The sequence below is a fragment of the Miniopterus schreibersii genome, assembly GCF_964146895.1.
Source record: "Miniopterus schreibersii genome assembly, chromosome: 7".
Classification (NCBI taxonomy): Eukaryota; Metazoa; Chordata; class Mammalia; order Chiroptera; family Miniopteridae; genus Miniopterus; species Miniopterus schreibersii.
This window is the reverse complement of record NC_138108.1, coordinates 71,309,596-71,324,567: the sequence shown is the minus strand read 5'-3', so window position 1 is coordinate 71,324,567 and position 14,972 is coordinate 71,309,596. Positions and strand designations below refer to the sequence as shown.

The following is a 14,972-nucleotide window of genomic DNA, read 5'->3' as shown; positions in this document are numbered from 1 at the left end:
AAAGAGTCTAATTTGGAAGGTAAGAGGCATTTTACCTGAGGAGGCTGGTTTGGGGAGGCGGCTTTGCAGAGGCCGCGTGCCCCTGGCAGTCATGACGGGGTCCGACGTGGAGTGAGCAAGGGTGCTGTCTGCCGAGCCCTGGCTGTCGGTGGAGAAAGGCACTTCTCGTTCAAGGGTCTGGGCTCGGGTGGAAGGCGCCGCACAAAGGGCTGGCTGGAGGCACAGGATGGGCTCGGTGTCCTCTGGGGAGTCTGGCTGGCATAGGTACCGTCCGGCTGAGCGAGTTCCCGAGTCTGGGAGTGGGAAGGTTCCGATCCCACTGTCCAGGGTCCTCATCTGGCAGTTCGACTCTGGACAGAGTAACACAGTAAGGATTAGGGATGGCTCACATAAAAGGATCTTGGGCATCTGGACCTGAATGGGAGGAAAGGGGACACCTAGGAGGAAGAAGCACCATTAATGGTGTAAGTTCCCAGTGAGTGGCATGAAACAGACCTTTAATTGAACATGAAAATATTCCCTTCACATAAGAAGTCCAGCTGTTACTGGCAGCAAGAGTCATTGTACGTACACCCTGATGGTTCTCTAGAGTTATGATAGGAAGAGAACAGTCATTAGGGACCAAAAACTGCTTTTGATCACTCTTATTTCAATTGGGAACCATACAAATCCAACCAACCAACGAAGTGAAATTTGTTACCTTGAATAAGGGTAATGAGCATACATCAGGAATTGAAGGGATGTCCTAGCAAAGGTAACTGTGCACCCCCCGTGACCTGGCATCCATTCCGCTGCCGGCCAAGTCTGTGGCCTCTCAATCTGCCTGTGAGGACAAGTAATTCCCATGCTGTAAGGTCATCCCTCAAGTTACTTTGCCCATGGTAATATCACTTATCGTGCGGACTTCATTCGACGCAGTTGCCTTTTGAGGAAACCGGAGAGCGACTTTTTGTCTTTCACTCACACTCTATGCAATGACAAAACTCGTCAGTACCTTCTGGATTTCTTGTCATTCCCAGGGATCCCCCTATTCCCTAAAACAAATTAAGTTGATTTCACCACAGGTGTGTGATCTATTCTGCTAATTACATCTCATCTTCACAAATACATTATCCGAAAAATTATTGCATATTTAATTTCTGAAATGGTGGTGTGGTTTATCCTAGACAATGAGGGAGCTTCCAAGGTCTGGTTGTCACCCCACAAGTCTCCTGTTTACGTGATAGCCTTAGAATGAAATATCCTTAGTAAAGTTTATGGCAGCATCCTAAGGTTAGGACTGGGTAAGAGGCATAACTCAGCACTGTGCCAGGCATGGTGGGAATATAATAGAATACAATGTAATCTTTGTGTCAAGAGGCTGAACAGCTAACATCTCCGAGGCGATTTAGGGAACAGTGGCTTGGAGTGTGGTCTCATTGTGTGACCTCCTGCAGAAGATCCGTAACCTCTCAAGGTCTCAGGTTCCTTACAGGGTTGCTGTGAGGATGCAAATATGTTCACCATCGAATCACTAGAATTTAGAATGATACCTAGCATAGCTAAAAGAATAAAATAACGAATGGTGTCATATATACTTAGTATATTTATTAGGTGTTAGTAGATAGCTGATAGGTAAATAGTTTATCCTTCAGTACCGTTTATTTTATTTTTTTAAATATATCTTTATTGATTTCAGAGAGGAAAGGAGAGGGAGAGAGAGACAGATAGAAGCATCAATGATGAGAGAGTCATTGACCGACTGCCTCCTGCACGCCCCCAACTAGGGATCGAGCCCATAACCCAGGCATGTGCCCTGACCGGGAATCGAACCTCGAAAGCCTGGATCCTAGGTTGATGCTCAACTGCTGAGCGACACCCGGCCGGGCAGTACAAGCTCATTTGATGCTCAGCAACCAGTGTGGGAACTCCAGAATCTGCTCATCCCTACCCCAAAACCTCTTTGCTCTGAGTAGAATTCTCTAAATGTCTTAATACTAAGGTCAAAGTGGACGGGGTGGGTACAGGCCTGGCATTTATAGGTTCCAGTAGGTTTGGTGCTTGGTCCATGTCAGAAGACAGTTTTCAGCCTCCACGAGGGTATTTGAGGGAGAGGCAGATAACTTTTCTCCAGTGTGGTGCCACTTAGCTGTCTCAGTCTCTGTCACACCTGAGGCTGGTCATGGGCTGCGGAGCCCTGAATCACATGGCCATGGTCTGAGATCTTTCCCAGGGTCACAAGGGCTAAGTTTTAGACCCATTCATTTCAGGGCCTCCACCTGGCTAGCTTTACTCTAGAGCAGCTTTAGAGGTGATTCAATAGCTTCTCCAATCTTTTCTACTCTGTTAAGGAGACTTCATTGTCACAAAACGGCCTTTTGGAGAAACGACCAGCTGTTTGCATGGGGAAGTGTTGCCAGGGGAGTTTGAAACGAAAGACCCTGCTATTCAGAATTCAGTGTCCTTTTTCCTTGTGTTAGCCTTTATATACAATGCTCAGAGTTAGCACGTCCATGAGTTGTACTTGGGCAATTCTAAACGTCTGGACTATTCTAATTTCACACAGAAATGGATCTTCATCAGGACCGACCCAGGGTCCGAGCATGGGAATCAGATTCATGGGATGTAACAGCTGAGGTGTGTTAGTCCCTGCCTGCCCAGGCTGCCGGCCTAACGACTTACTCCCAGCATCTTTGGGGTTGCCTACTCTTGAACCACAGAGTGCTTAGCATGGAGGGATGCTGGAGACTCTTTTCCTTTTGTGAGGATAGATCATGATGTCTGGCTTCTTGTTACAGCTGCCAGGAGCTCATCTTTGTATCATCCCCTTTTCTTCACAACCCTAAATGTAAGAGCTTTTACCTCCATTCACACAGGAGGAATCACTGCTCAGAGAGGCTAAGTAACTTGCCCAAGGCCATATGCTATAAATAAAGCTCTTGGATTTGGCCATATGCTTAACTATGAAGCTATACTGATTCCTCCCCAAAGCACAAGCAAATCCTGAAGTGGGGTCCACTAAGTTACTAGCCACTGAGACAGCCTCGTGAGCAGGGGCTCACAGAATGGTCCCCGTGGGCCTGGGCAAGGAGGCCAGATTCCCCCTGAAACTGGTGCAGGTCTCTGGATTCTTGCTGGTTCCCACGCTCCCCACCCCGAGGCTGGAATCCACTGTTGACAGTCCTGGCCTCTGGGTAGCTGCTGCAGGACGCAGGATGCCTACACATCCTGACCTACATGGTTTCGGAGAACCACGGCTGCCTAACAACTTTCCCCGGCCCTCTCAGGCTGCATCTGTCGAGTTCCACGCCGGGGTTTCCTGGAATCATTTTCCCTGCAGGGCTAACGCTTTCCTGACTTTGTCTGAGAACTCTCTCCACACCAGGGATTTTATGGCTCAGAGAACACTTAATCCAGTCTCCTCAAATGGAGGCTCAAAAAACAAAGTGAGATTCTTGGTGGCCTTTTCAGTGATTTCTGACCAAAGCCCATGGCCTGGCCAATCACACAAGGTGGGAAATAGGACAAGGGGCCTGGGGTAGGAAAAATGACGACGTCAGTTTAAGTCTGGTGCCCTTCTGAGGGCACCAACATTTTCTGGCATCTGTCCCTTTAAATTATTTTTCTTTCTCTTCATACTCTTGTTACACCAGCATCTATAAAACAGGACTTTTGGTATTCCTGACATTGCTGATTCGCTGAGAATTGTGTGCACCGACATTACGTTCAGAAACCACCTACTATTAAAGCCACTTTTATTTCTAAAAATTACAGATGCCAAATGCAGTGAATTTGAAGGACTCCTTCGTTAGTACCTATGAAATGAGGGGTGGACAGTCAGGGACTCATGTGCTATATGCCAAGTTCCACCCTCAAGCGAATTTCTCCGGAGCACATAAACCTTTGGAAATGGAGCTCATATTGGAAATGCTGACGCCTTCTTTATGCAGTTTCTTTAAGGCGCTGAAAGTTTCTCACAGTTCATAAAAATACTGGAACCTAAAAAGGGTTAGAGATTGTACTTCTGAAGTCAGATTTCCCTCGGAATTATAAGAACTCACAAAATAATTAAATGGCTGCGATAGGAACAAAGTTCCAAGGGGCAAGCCAGCCTTGCATCTCCAATGAGTTGACTCGGTCTTGATCTTGACAAGTTTTTCACTTCTGTGGCTGTGAGAACGGCTGCCAACGGGACCTTGCTAATGAGTTCAAGGGTCGGGTCGCTGGATGGACCAGCAGGTTTATTCTTCCAAGGTCGCCAATTACGATTCTGACCTGTCAGCCCTCCCCCCCACCTCTCACTGTCCTATTTGCCTTCTATCTCTCAAGGTAGGTTCTCTCACTTATCAACAACAAGCCCCAGACATTTCATGAGGTGACTCAGAGCAGAGCTTCCTAGTCTTTTTGAAGTCATGGCACATACAGAAAATATACAGCTTGCTGAGAAAAGCACCAGCTGCCCCAGGACCATGGGCCCCCTGAGAGCTGGAGACTCAACGTCTCAGCACACCTGGGGCCCATTCAGGACATGTGAGCAGCAGAATGGTGGGGACTCTCTACTTATGCACTCAGGATCTTTTTTACTCACACATGGCATACATTACCAAGGAGATGGATAACTGTTTAGTCTCTTGGCAGCGGATACAGGAATTTCTAGGCCCTCGTTTTTTGGGAAGACTATTGAGAGTGCTTGGGTTAGGAATTGTCTGGCATCAGAGTTTTGAGGGAAGTTATTGTGCCCAAGAGGGAGGTGTGCAGCCTGGGTGTGAGCAGCAAAAAAAGGGGAGGTTCTCTGTGGGAGGTGGTGGGGAACTTTGGAGAAACATTTCCACCTGGGATGTTTCAAGTGTTAACTTAGGGTACATGATACAAAATCCCCACTCAGCTGGCCAGTGAGCATTCCCCTTCTGCTCCTTGCACCAGGTGCCTCAGCAGGTGGCTTTAGTTTCGTTCATCTGAAAATTAGGGGTGCTTTGAGGACTAGATGCAAAGCACACAATAAACAGAGCATGATGCGTCCAGCAGGTACATAACTGTTATTCAGAAAATACCACTAATCCTCAGGATTTGTGGTGTTAGAGCGTGAGCATCCTAGGTGCAGGCTGAATTTTATTTATCTCAATATTCCCACATCAGCCCATTCCTGAGCCCTTCCCCAGTGGTAATTATATGCTGGCAGAGCTGATGATAATTATAGGCTGACAGACTATCTGCTATCTCCTCTATCACCCGTGCTCAGCACAGCGTCTGAGGCATAGTCCCTGCTCACTGAATATAATGAAAGAATAGGTGCAACTCTAATCTTTAGAAAGTTCCTCCTGAAATTAAATTGAATATGAACCTTTCCTTTTGCAATCCCAATCTGCTGCTTTTTATTCTGACTCCAGCAACCAGAGAAAACAGCTGACTTCCTTCTTCTGTGTAGCTCTTTTCCACATACAGCCAGACTTTATTAATTCAGATGGCCAGAGGGATAAGATCATTCAGAATTATTGCATATTTTGAAGACTGATTGCTTAATACTTTTAAGCCCTTAAAGCAAGGGTCAGCGACCAACAAGAGAGACAGCCCATGGTAAGCTGCTTTAGCCTCCTGCTCCGTCCCTGCCCCCACCTCAAAGCATCACTGGGTCAGGAGGTCCCCGGTCCAGCAAAAACCAGCGAGGAATCATCACCCTGGCCCTTGTCCTCAGGGATTCTAGCAGCCACGCCGAGTGTGGGCATCGCTTTTAACATCAGCACCCACAGTCGTGTAAGAGCTAAGTTCTCTCATAGTCAAGCTCCTAGGAGCCCTCTGTAGCCAGCCGATGAGATGACTCACTCAGTAACTTGCTGGGTTTATTTACATAAAACAGCGAGTTTCTTTCTTTTGAAAGAATTCATTCTCTTAACTGTGGTGACTATGTTTTCTCCAAACTTGTTTTATACTATTTCATTACATAGGAGCATTATCTTTAAAAATAGCTGCAAAGGAAAATGTCTATTTCTAATACTGTTTCAGTTAATATAAATTTCCAAGTTAGTGGGCTCTGAATTAGCAATGATTTTCAGTGTTTGGAAAATGCCACCAACTAATTTTTCCCTCAGCCTTCTCTTCTACGGATTCAAGTATCTCAACTTTTTCTTATAGATCCTAGCTCACAAGACTTTAATCACTTGGATTTGTAAACCAAAATTCTTGGTATTATTTTTTTTAATTAATTAAATTTAATTTAATTAATTTTTTCCCATTACCATTTATCCCCTCTAGGTCCTCTTTCACCTTCCTGGAATTATTAATGTATCTGTCCAAAGAGGTTATTATATAGGATAAGCTTAAGAAAACCTGACCTGAGTTCTAAATTCCTTTGATTATTCAGAAAAATGAAGTTAAAAGATAGCAGGCTTCAGAGTTGGAAAGACTAGGCTTGAAGACGTTCTTTGCTACCTGCTACCCTGTGACAATGAAAGGTTTAAAAAACTATTCTAACCTCATATAATCATAGCTCATTTGTAGCAAGCCTGGCACCGTTCTCATTACAAATAGGTGGTCAGTAGGTTTCCATAAATGGCTGTCAGGGCAAGGGGAGGGCCTGGTGAGCTCATGATGCACACACTGTCGTGGAACCGAAGGCCAACCATACCTTCTTCTGTGTGGCTGGTGTTTCCCCGCAGTGCCTGGGACGTTTTACTGAATAACTACCCTGGCTACTTCCTAAGCAATTACCATTTGGCAACCATTTCCTTGAGGGTTGGTGATCACGATTATTAATGACCAATTATGGAGATGAAGTAAAGTACTTGGAGTTGGTTTCACAGTGTCTCATGTGTAGCAAGGATGGAGTCCACTTTCTCAAGAAATCCATTCTGGAGTTGGCTAATTTCGCTCTTTAAAACACCTAAATAAATGACACTTGCTGATGCTCCTTTGTTCGACTTACTGTGTTTTCCTGGAACATTCCCAAATTAGTAAGCCATGATTTTCAGTTAGTGAAATTAAGCATACCTATCCTAAAAGATTATACTTGCTTCTGCGCAATGATCTACCCTCTCTTATAAATTAAAAAAAAAAAAATTAGTAATCACTGTTTTTTCCCCTCTTCAATACCCATAAATCCTAGGTAAATAATAATAAAAAAAAACACCTTTAAAACCAAAACTCTTTTTACTTTGAGATCTTTGATCCTAGCTACAAAAATTTCAACCAAACATGCAGTGAGGTCGCAACACAATTCACCAGCCAGAAAGAGCAACTTATCGGTGTTCCATGTTCAGACCATACTGGCTTGCTTTCCTATAATGCAAGTGGTCATGGAAATAAGTCTTTATATGAGGTCTCTCCAGTTTTCTAAACATCTTTAAGCTACATGTTGTATTGGTGACAGAAACTTAAACTACAGATGGGAGAACAGATCTCTTTACTTGCATATCCTTCTTGTCATCTCTAAGGCTGAAACATGCTTAAAACAACCCAAGCCTGCTGCCAAAGCCACGTCAATTAAATGTAGGTTTTTCATTCTAAGTTTACCCTGTGGTTTTGTTGAAGTAGTAAAAAATAACTATACTGGCTAATTATCCACAACCATTGTGTAACTTTTGGCTCTGGCATTGATGTCCTCTGGAAGGGTAAATTCGATTTGATGACTTTGGAATACATGAGAATGCACAGCCTCTCCGTTCAAACTGCATTTAAGCTTTCTGCGATTTGAAAAGTGTATAGCAGAATGTAAATTTGTTTTCCAGTCTTTTGTGTTCTCTTTAACATGAAGGAAGGCCGGGACATTGGGGGTCTGGTACACTGCTCCAGAGGGGATGCATGTGAGAAAAATGTGGAGAGTTAACATGACAGAAAATTGAAGAATCAGACCATACAGATGGAGGAGAGGTTATTTAAGTGAATATAAAACATGGGCCACATCAGGCTGGGTTGGTATCCTGTGAATCAATATTTTTTGTCTGATAGCAACATCACATAAAATATTGTGGTGGGTTATTACTCCAGGATATAAATGGAAAAAGAAGAGGAATGTGTTCCAAATGCCCATGAAAACCATGAATTCATAGAAATCTTCCTCAACTTTATTTACATATTCAGCTGGCATAACCCCCGAGAAAAAATTCCTTAAGTTTGCTCTAAGATGTGCTCATCCCCACCACGGATGCTAAAACAACCTCCTCTAAGATTCTAGAGATGGCTCGTGATCTAGCATTCTGAAATTTGTTATGCAACTTTCCAAGCTTTTCTTGATTTGACAAATTTTAATAATTATATCTGATCTCTTATCCCTCCAGAATGAAAAAATCTTGAGATTGTGATATAACTCCTTCATGTCTTACATGCTGCTTATGCCTGTTAAACAATGGCCAGGCTTTATGCAATGTTTACTGTGATACACAAGAGCAGGCTAATGTGGCCACTGCAGTTTAATGGCCAGCATTCGTTTGAATTGGTCAGCTGATGTAGGAGCAGACTGGGACCCCAGATTCCAACATCCTGCTTTGGGGGTCATCGCTTCCGGGTCAAATTCCTCGATAATGAGAGTACAACACAGATCCCTCCCAAACTTTCCACAAAGCTTATGATTACTTCTTGACCAATTTCCCTTTATAGAAGATATAGTATATCTATCCCACAACAGGTATTCTTATATCTGTTCAATTATCTACCCTTTCTCATGAATTCACTCCATCTCTATCTGTCCTACCAAAATGAAGTGAAACGTTGAACAATTATCTGGTGAATCTGATAGGCACAGATGGCTATGATGGGAAATTGTGTCTGTCAATCTCTTTTACTCCCTAGCAGGTTTGCTGAATTATACGAACAACCGTCTCTACTCTCCGTTTCACAGGCCTGGATAACAACTGCTTTCATAAGGCCAGCGAGGGATGCGAGGGAGAAAATAAACTGGGGGTAAAGTGCTGCAGGAAAATATTCTAAACAGCTTTATTTGGTAAGAAGTGTATAAAAACAGAGAAGCATGGGGAGGTTCAGAACTATCAATTTAGCAACAGATATAAATTTATTAAAGATGTTTACAAGAGCTAAAGCATACTCTGTATTAATATCTAACTTTTTTAAAAGAAAAATTTACCTTTTGGCAACCATTTCCTTGGGGGTTAAAATTACACATGAATTTAGTTTGCTTATATTGTAATATACATGTAATATAAAAACTACAATTATAGATATTTAATAAAAGTCTCCAGAAAGATAATAATGTAAAGGTCATAGATGTTTTTCTCCATCTGTCTCTGTATTTAATCAGTATTAATGATTTTTCAAATTATATGCAGAAAGGAAGGAAGCTCAAGTCTTCATATTGATAAACTTTTATTTTTTTTCAATATTCACTTAACCATGCCTTAGTTGCTTGGTTCAGGATTTTAATTATTATAAGGTAATCGAGTTTAAGTGAATATTCAAGGATCATTTGTTTTTCTTTTTATGCGATGGTAGTTGAAATGTGGGTGAAACAAAGGCTGAAGTTAATATGATCCTATCTTTCAAATTCACCTGCCACTCTCCACTCACCAATATTCCATGATTGTCTCTACAGGAAGATAATAAAGAAGTAATGAAATCCAGTAGACCAGAGGATATGGATATGGGTAAAAATATAGAGAGATTTTTGCTGCTGTCCATTAAGGATTAACTGTAACAGGAATACACATACACCATTAAACACTGTTTTCAGATATTGGACAGTAGGCAGCACAGAACTTGATCTCTGAATCAGGGAAAACAAATGAGGTGAGCTCTACAATCTCTCCAGCCAACTCTGCAGCAGTCGTTTCCAGACTGAAACACGGAGGGAAGGAACATGAACAGTCTGAAAGTCTTGCTGAAATGAAGAGATAAATACAGGCATGTGTGTACATATATGCATGTGTGGTGGGGAAGGGGGGGAGTGTTAGGGCAGCTAGAATTTCCAGAACAGTGTATTCCAAACAAAGGGTCATAGCAGGGGTTTCCCTAGTCTTCAGCTATGCACTGACCTGCACATACATGAAGTGAAATTCATGAGGTCAGAGAAGCAACCACTGTGAAGTAATTTTTGTAATTTTTTGAGCTTATGTAAGGCTGAAAATAGTTTACATTTCTACCATCCAGAGAAGATAAACCTTCCAATATATGGACCATAGTGTAGAGTCCTTAGAAGGGTAAAGCCTTAGCAGTGAGGCTATATTATACCTAGAATAAAAGCTTTCTTGGACTGTCACAACAAACTCAAGAGCAAGACTTGAAAAATAAAACTAATCTGCCAATGCTTTAAATGTACCCCAGAACGAAATCCAATAGTCTTTACAGAAATCCTGAAGCCAAGATTCGACAACGTAAATTTATAATCTCTGGCATCCAATAAAAAATAACCAGAAATAGAGATGGGTATGAGACTTATCAGGGATCACTTTGCAAAATACATAAATGTTTAATCTGTATGTCAAAACTAACATAATATTGTATATCAACTGTAATTGAAAAATAAATCTTAAGAAAATCACCAGGCATGCAAAAAAGCAGGAAAATAGAATCCATATCTAAGAGAAAAGTTAATCAATAGAAACAGATATAGAAATGATAACAAAATTAACAAACATGGACTTAAAAATATTGTAGAAGTTATAAGTATGTACAAAGATATAAAATAAAACTTGGACATAATTAGGAGACATTAAAATAATAAAAATACCCAAAAGAAAATTATATACAGGAAAAAAGTACACTTAAATGAAAAAAATACACTATGTAGGATTAACCCTTTGCGGTCGTATTAAATTTGGACATGGGTGTCGTACTGGTCGGAATTAATTTCCATTGAAAGAGCAGTGATATATAACATGCAAGATTATGAAGGATAAACAAGAGAAATTATGAACTGATACATGAATGAATAGAATTAAGATTTGTACGGTTCCTTGCTGTGGTGGCTGAGAGCAGACATGTGACCGGAACGGTAAAAAAGCTTTGGTGGCTGAGAGTAGACAAACGACCGCAAAGGGTTAATAACAGATTAGCAGAGATATTAGATATAGCAGGAAAAAAATCAGTAAATTTGAAGACAAACAATATAAACTATCCAAAACAAGATTTAAAGAAATAAATAGAGCATCAGTGACCTGGAAGTCAATATGAAGTAGTCTAAATGTGTATAATTGGAGCCCTAGAAGGAAAGAAAAGAAAGAGAAAGAAAAAAACCATGTGAAGACATCAAAAATGTACCCCAGTCCATAAAAACTATAAACCTTAAATCTAAGAGAATGAAAGAGCCAGAACCAGCATGGAGAAAACCACACTGAGGCACACCACAATCAAATTGTTCAACATCAATGATAAAGACAAAAATCTCAAAATCAATGATAAAAAATACTTTGCAGAAGAACAAAGATAAAAATGATGTTAGACTTCATGTCAGATGCTACATAAACCAGAAGACAGTGGGATAATATCTTTAAAGTGCTGAGAGGGAAAAACAACAACCTGTCAATCTTACAAAAATTAATTTCAAGTAATTAACTTTTCAATTATTTTAAAAATCAAAGAAAAATAAATATTTTTCAAACAAACAAAAGCTGAGATAACTTATTGCCAGAGGGTTTTTAATGTAAGAAATATTAAGGGAAGTTTCACAGGCAGATGAAAAATGAATATCAGGATCTGGATATATACAAAAAAATGAAGAAAAATAGAAATGGTAAATATGGGGCATACATAAGAATATTTTTACTATTTTTTAGTCTCTTTAAAAGATAATTTACTGAAGCAAACATAGTAACATTGCAAGATTTCTAAGATAAGATATAGAAATAAAATATATAAGAATAGAATATAAAGGATGAGAGGGGATAGTTGGAAGTATTATGTAATATATTATTTAAGAATGACTGTATTAAAGATGTAATCAAGTTACATTTAAAAATTAGGTTAATCACTACGGGGTACAGCTAATAATTTGCAAGTGAAGGTAGAGTGGAATCATAAAAAAAATAATCCATTCAAAAGAAGGCAGAAAAAGAAGCAAAGATATTTTTAAAAAGATGAGACAAGTAAAAAATAAATGGCAAAATGATAAATTTACACCTAACCATTTAGATAATTACATTAAATGTAAATGGCCTAAACATGCCCATTAGTAGGCTGAGTTTGTCTAATTTGATAAAAGAAAGCAAGACCCAATTATATGCTGTCTATAAGAAATCCACTTTAAATATGTTCTTCATATAAAGAATAATGTACCTCACCACTTTCCTCATAAAAATTATTCCACTATACAAAAATTACTGCAAAGACCAAAATTTAAGAGCTAAAACCATTGACGTTTTAGGAAAAAACAGAGAAAAATATCTCTGTGACCTTGGATTAGGCAACAACTTCTTAAATAGAGCTCAAAAACTTGAACCATAAAAGAAAAATATGCTAAATTACACTTAATTATAATAAAAAAAAACACCTTCTCTTCAAAGACACCATTAAGAAAATTAAAAGGCAAGTAACAAGCTGGAAAAATATAGCAAAATGTATGTATAACAAGGGATCTGGTTTCAGGACAAAAAGAAGGCAATAATAAGAGGACAAGTAAATCAATACAAAAATTGAGCAAAAAATTTGAATGCATATGTTACCAAAAAAGATATTTTGATGGGAAATAAACACAGGAAAAGATGCTCAACATCATCAACCACTAGGGGATCTAAACTGAAACCACAGTAAGATATTGCTATACTCCATTAAAGCGGCTGAAGTTAAAAAGAACAATGCTGAATGCTGGTGAAGCTGTGAGACCAGTGGAGCTCCCATACAGGTTTACAGGAGCATAGAATGATAGCACTACTTTGGAAAACAGTTGGGCAGTTTCTTACAAAGTTAAACATATGCTCATCATTTGACCCAGTAATAACTCTCTTCCCAAGAGAAAAGAATATATCTACCCACCCAAAGATTCATACACAGATGTTTATAGCAGCTTTATGCATAATAGCCCAAACTGGAAATAACCAAAATGTCAGTGAATAGATAAACAAATCACGGTACATCCATAAAACAAAATACTGATCAGCAATAAAAAAACGAAAACACAACTGCAGATGCGCACAACATGGATGGTTCTCAAAAGCATTACGTTCATTAAAAGAGGCCAAACCCCAACTACTATATACTGTATAATTGATTCCATTTACATGAAATTCTAGAAAAGGCAAAACTATAGCGATAGAAAGCAGATCAGTGGTTACCTGGAACCAACAGAATTCAGTGTAAAGGGGCATGATGGAATCTTTGGGGTGATGAAAATGTTTTATAACTTGATTGTGGCCATGGTTACACAACCGTGTACATTCATCAAAACTCACAGAACTGCACACTTAGAAGGGATAAATTTCATTGTATGTAGATCATGTCTCAATATACCCATTTTAAATATTATATGCCCAGTACGCCTATAACACTTTACTGAAATCCAAAATGCAACCCTGGCTGAACAGAGGAATGGGACTTTCTCCAGGTGAACCCTGAATAATCTTAGAGGCATTTGAAAGTGATCTCTGCAAGGGAGGGTCTTCAGAAGTCACCAGGGAGAAAAACCAGGGCTATTCCTTAATCCCAGATTCAGGCAGCACACAAAGGGGATTTTGTATTCCTTCATCCTTTCAACAATCTTGGAAAGTAGCTGCTATTATCCCCACCTCACAGAGGAGGAAAACCAAGTTCTAAGAAGCAATGATTGCCACTTGAGAGAGTGCAAGTCCAACTCCAAAGCTCAGGCTCACTAGTCATCAACCTGCCTCCCAGTAGGATTAGGGGTCCCCACAATCAGAGAGCCTTCCAGGAACTCTGTGGCCCAGTACTTCTCTAGCTAGGGGGAGGAGGTGCACAAACCCCTGATTCCCTAGCTGAATGTCCCAGACTCTCCTCTGCAGAGAGGGTCTGTAAGGAGCAGAGCCACTAAACGGTGACTGTACAAGCAGCCTAGACATGCTTTGTGCAAATGCATTTCACCTTCATCACACCTCATATTTCTGCAGCATAGCATTTGCTGATTGCTTACTACTGGGTGAATGCTTTACTTGCATCAGCTCATTATATATTATGCAATGGACACATTTTACATATGAGGAAACTAAGGTTTAAGGTGGTTAATAAAGTTGCCCATGGTCACAAAGCTACAAGTCAGAGAACCAGAATTTGGATGAATGCCTACGTGAACCACAAGGCTCACAGGCTTGACTGCCTTCTGGTTCCGGGATTGTCTTCTGTGATCTGTTTACTGAACATTCTGAATCAGTCTGGACGCTTTTGGTGGAAAGGAACACGTGAAATGGTAAGGGACTGTACCAACTCACTGCAGAATTAGGAGCTTAGGGATACCTTAATCTAGAGCGTCTGCCTTTGTTTCCCGGCAGTTCTCTTGGCTGTGCCTAACCTGTGTCTCAGCTTTATGTTCATGTTGGTAAGAGGTGGCCGTAGCAACTTCATACACACTCAGCTGCACACTCCCAAGTCCAGAGAGAAAGAGAGGCCAACTCTTCATGTGATTCTCTGTACACTTCCAACTACCCTGTGCCCTGAAAATTAGCCAAAGGAGGTCACAAGCTCATTTCTGGACCAACCCATGCCAGCGGGAGAACGCCATTCACCAACTGGCCCAGGCCCGGGTTCCTGAGCCAACCACCATCAGGGAAGATTATCACGATGTCCTAATAATTTTGTACCTCTGCAGTGGAAATGAATATTGGGAAGTCAGTCATAATATGTTACATTTCTCCTCAGTCATTATTTCAGTTGAATTTTACTGCAACACTATGTCTCAGTGATAACCTCTGCCTTACAGATGGGAAAACGAAAGCACAGGGAACACAGCTCTCAGGGACAGAAATACATACACAGCAGCCAGGGTTCAAAGTCAGGTCTTCCAGCTCCGAGTCCACAGCTCTTTCTACTACTGGCAACTACTGTGACCTTACGCCTCTCTCCCTCTTTCGGCCAAATTCCAAGATGCTGCTGAGGACATGGTCATC

The 14,972-nt window shown here is 40.7% G+C and overlaps 1 protein-coding gene across 1 annotated transcript in view; it reads right to left on the bottom strand.

Annotated features, from left to right (window-relative positions):
* The window catches only part of NCKAP5 (NCK associated protein 5), a 789,197-nt gene that overhangs the window by 52,047 nt on the left and 722,178 nt on the right, over positions 1-14,972 (bottom strand). Inside the window, exon 16 of the mRNA XM_081142261.1 lies at positions 36-350. Within this exon, the coding sequence (XP_080998387.1) occupies positions 36-350 (315 nt within the window). The remainder of the gene's footprint in view (positions 1-35; positions 351-14,972) is intronic.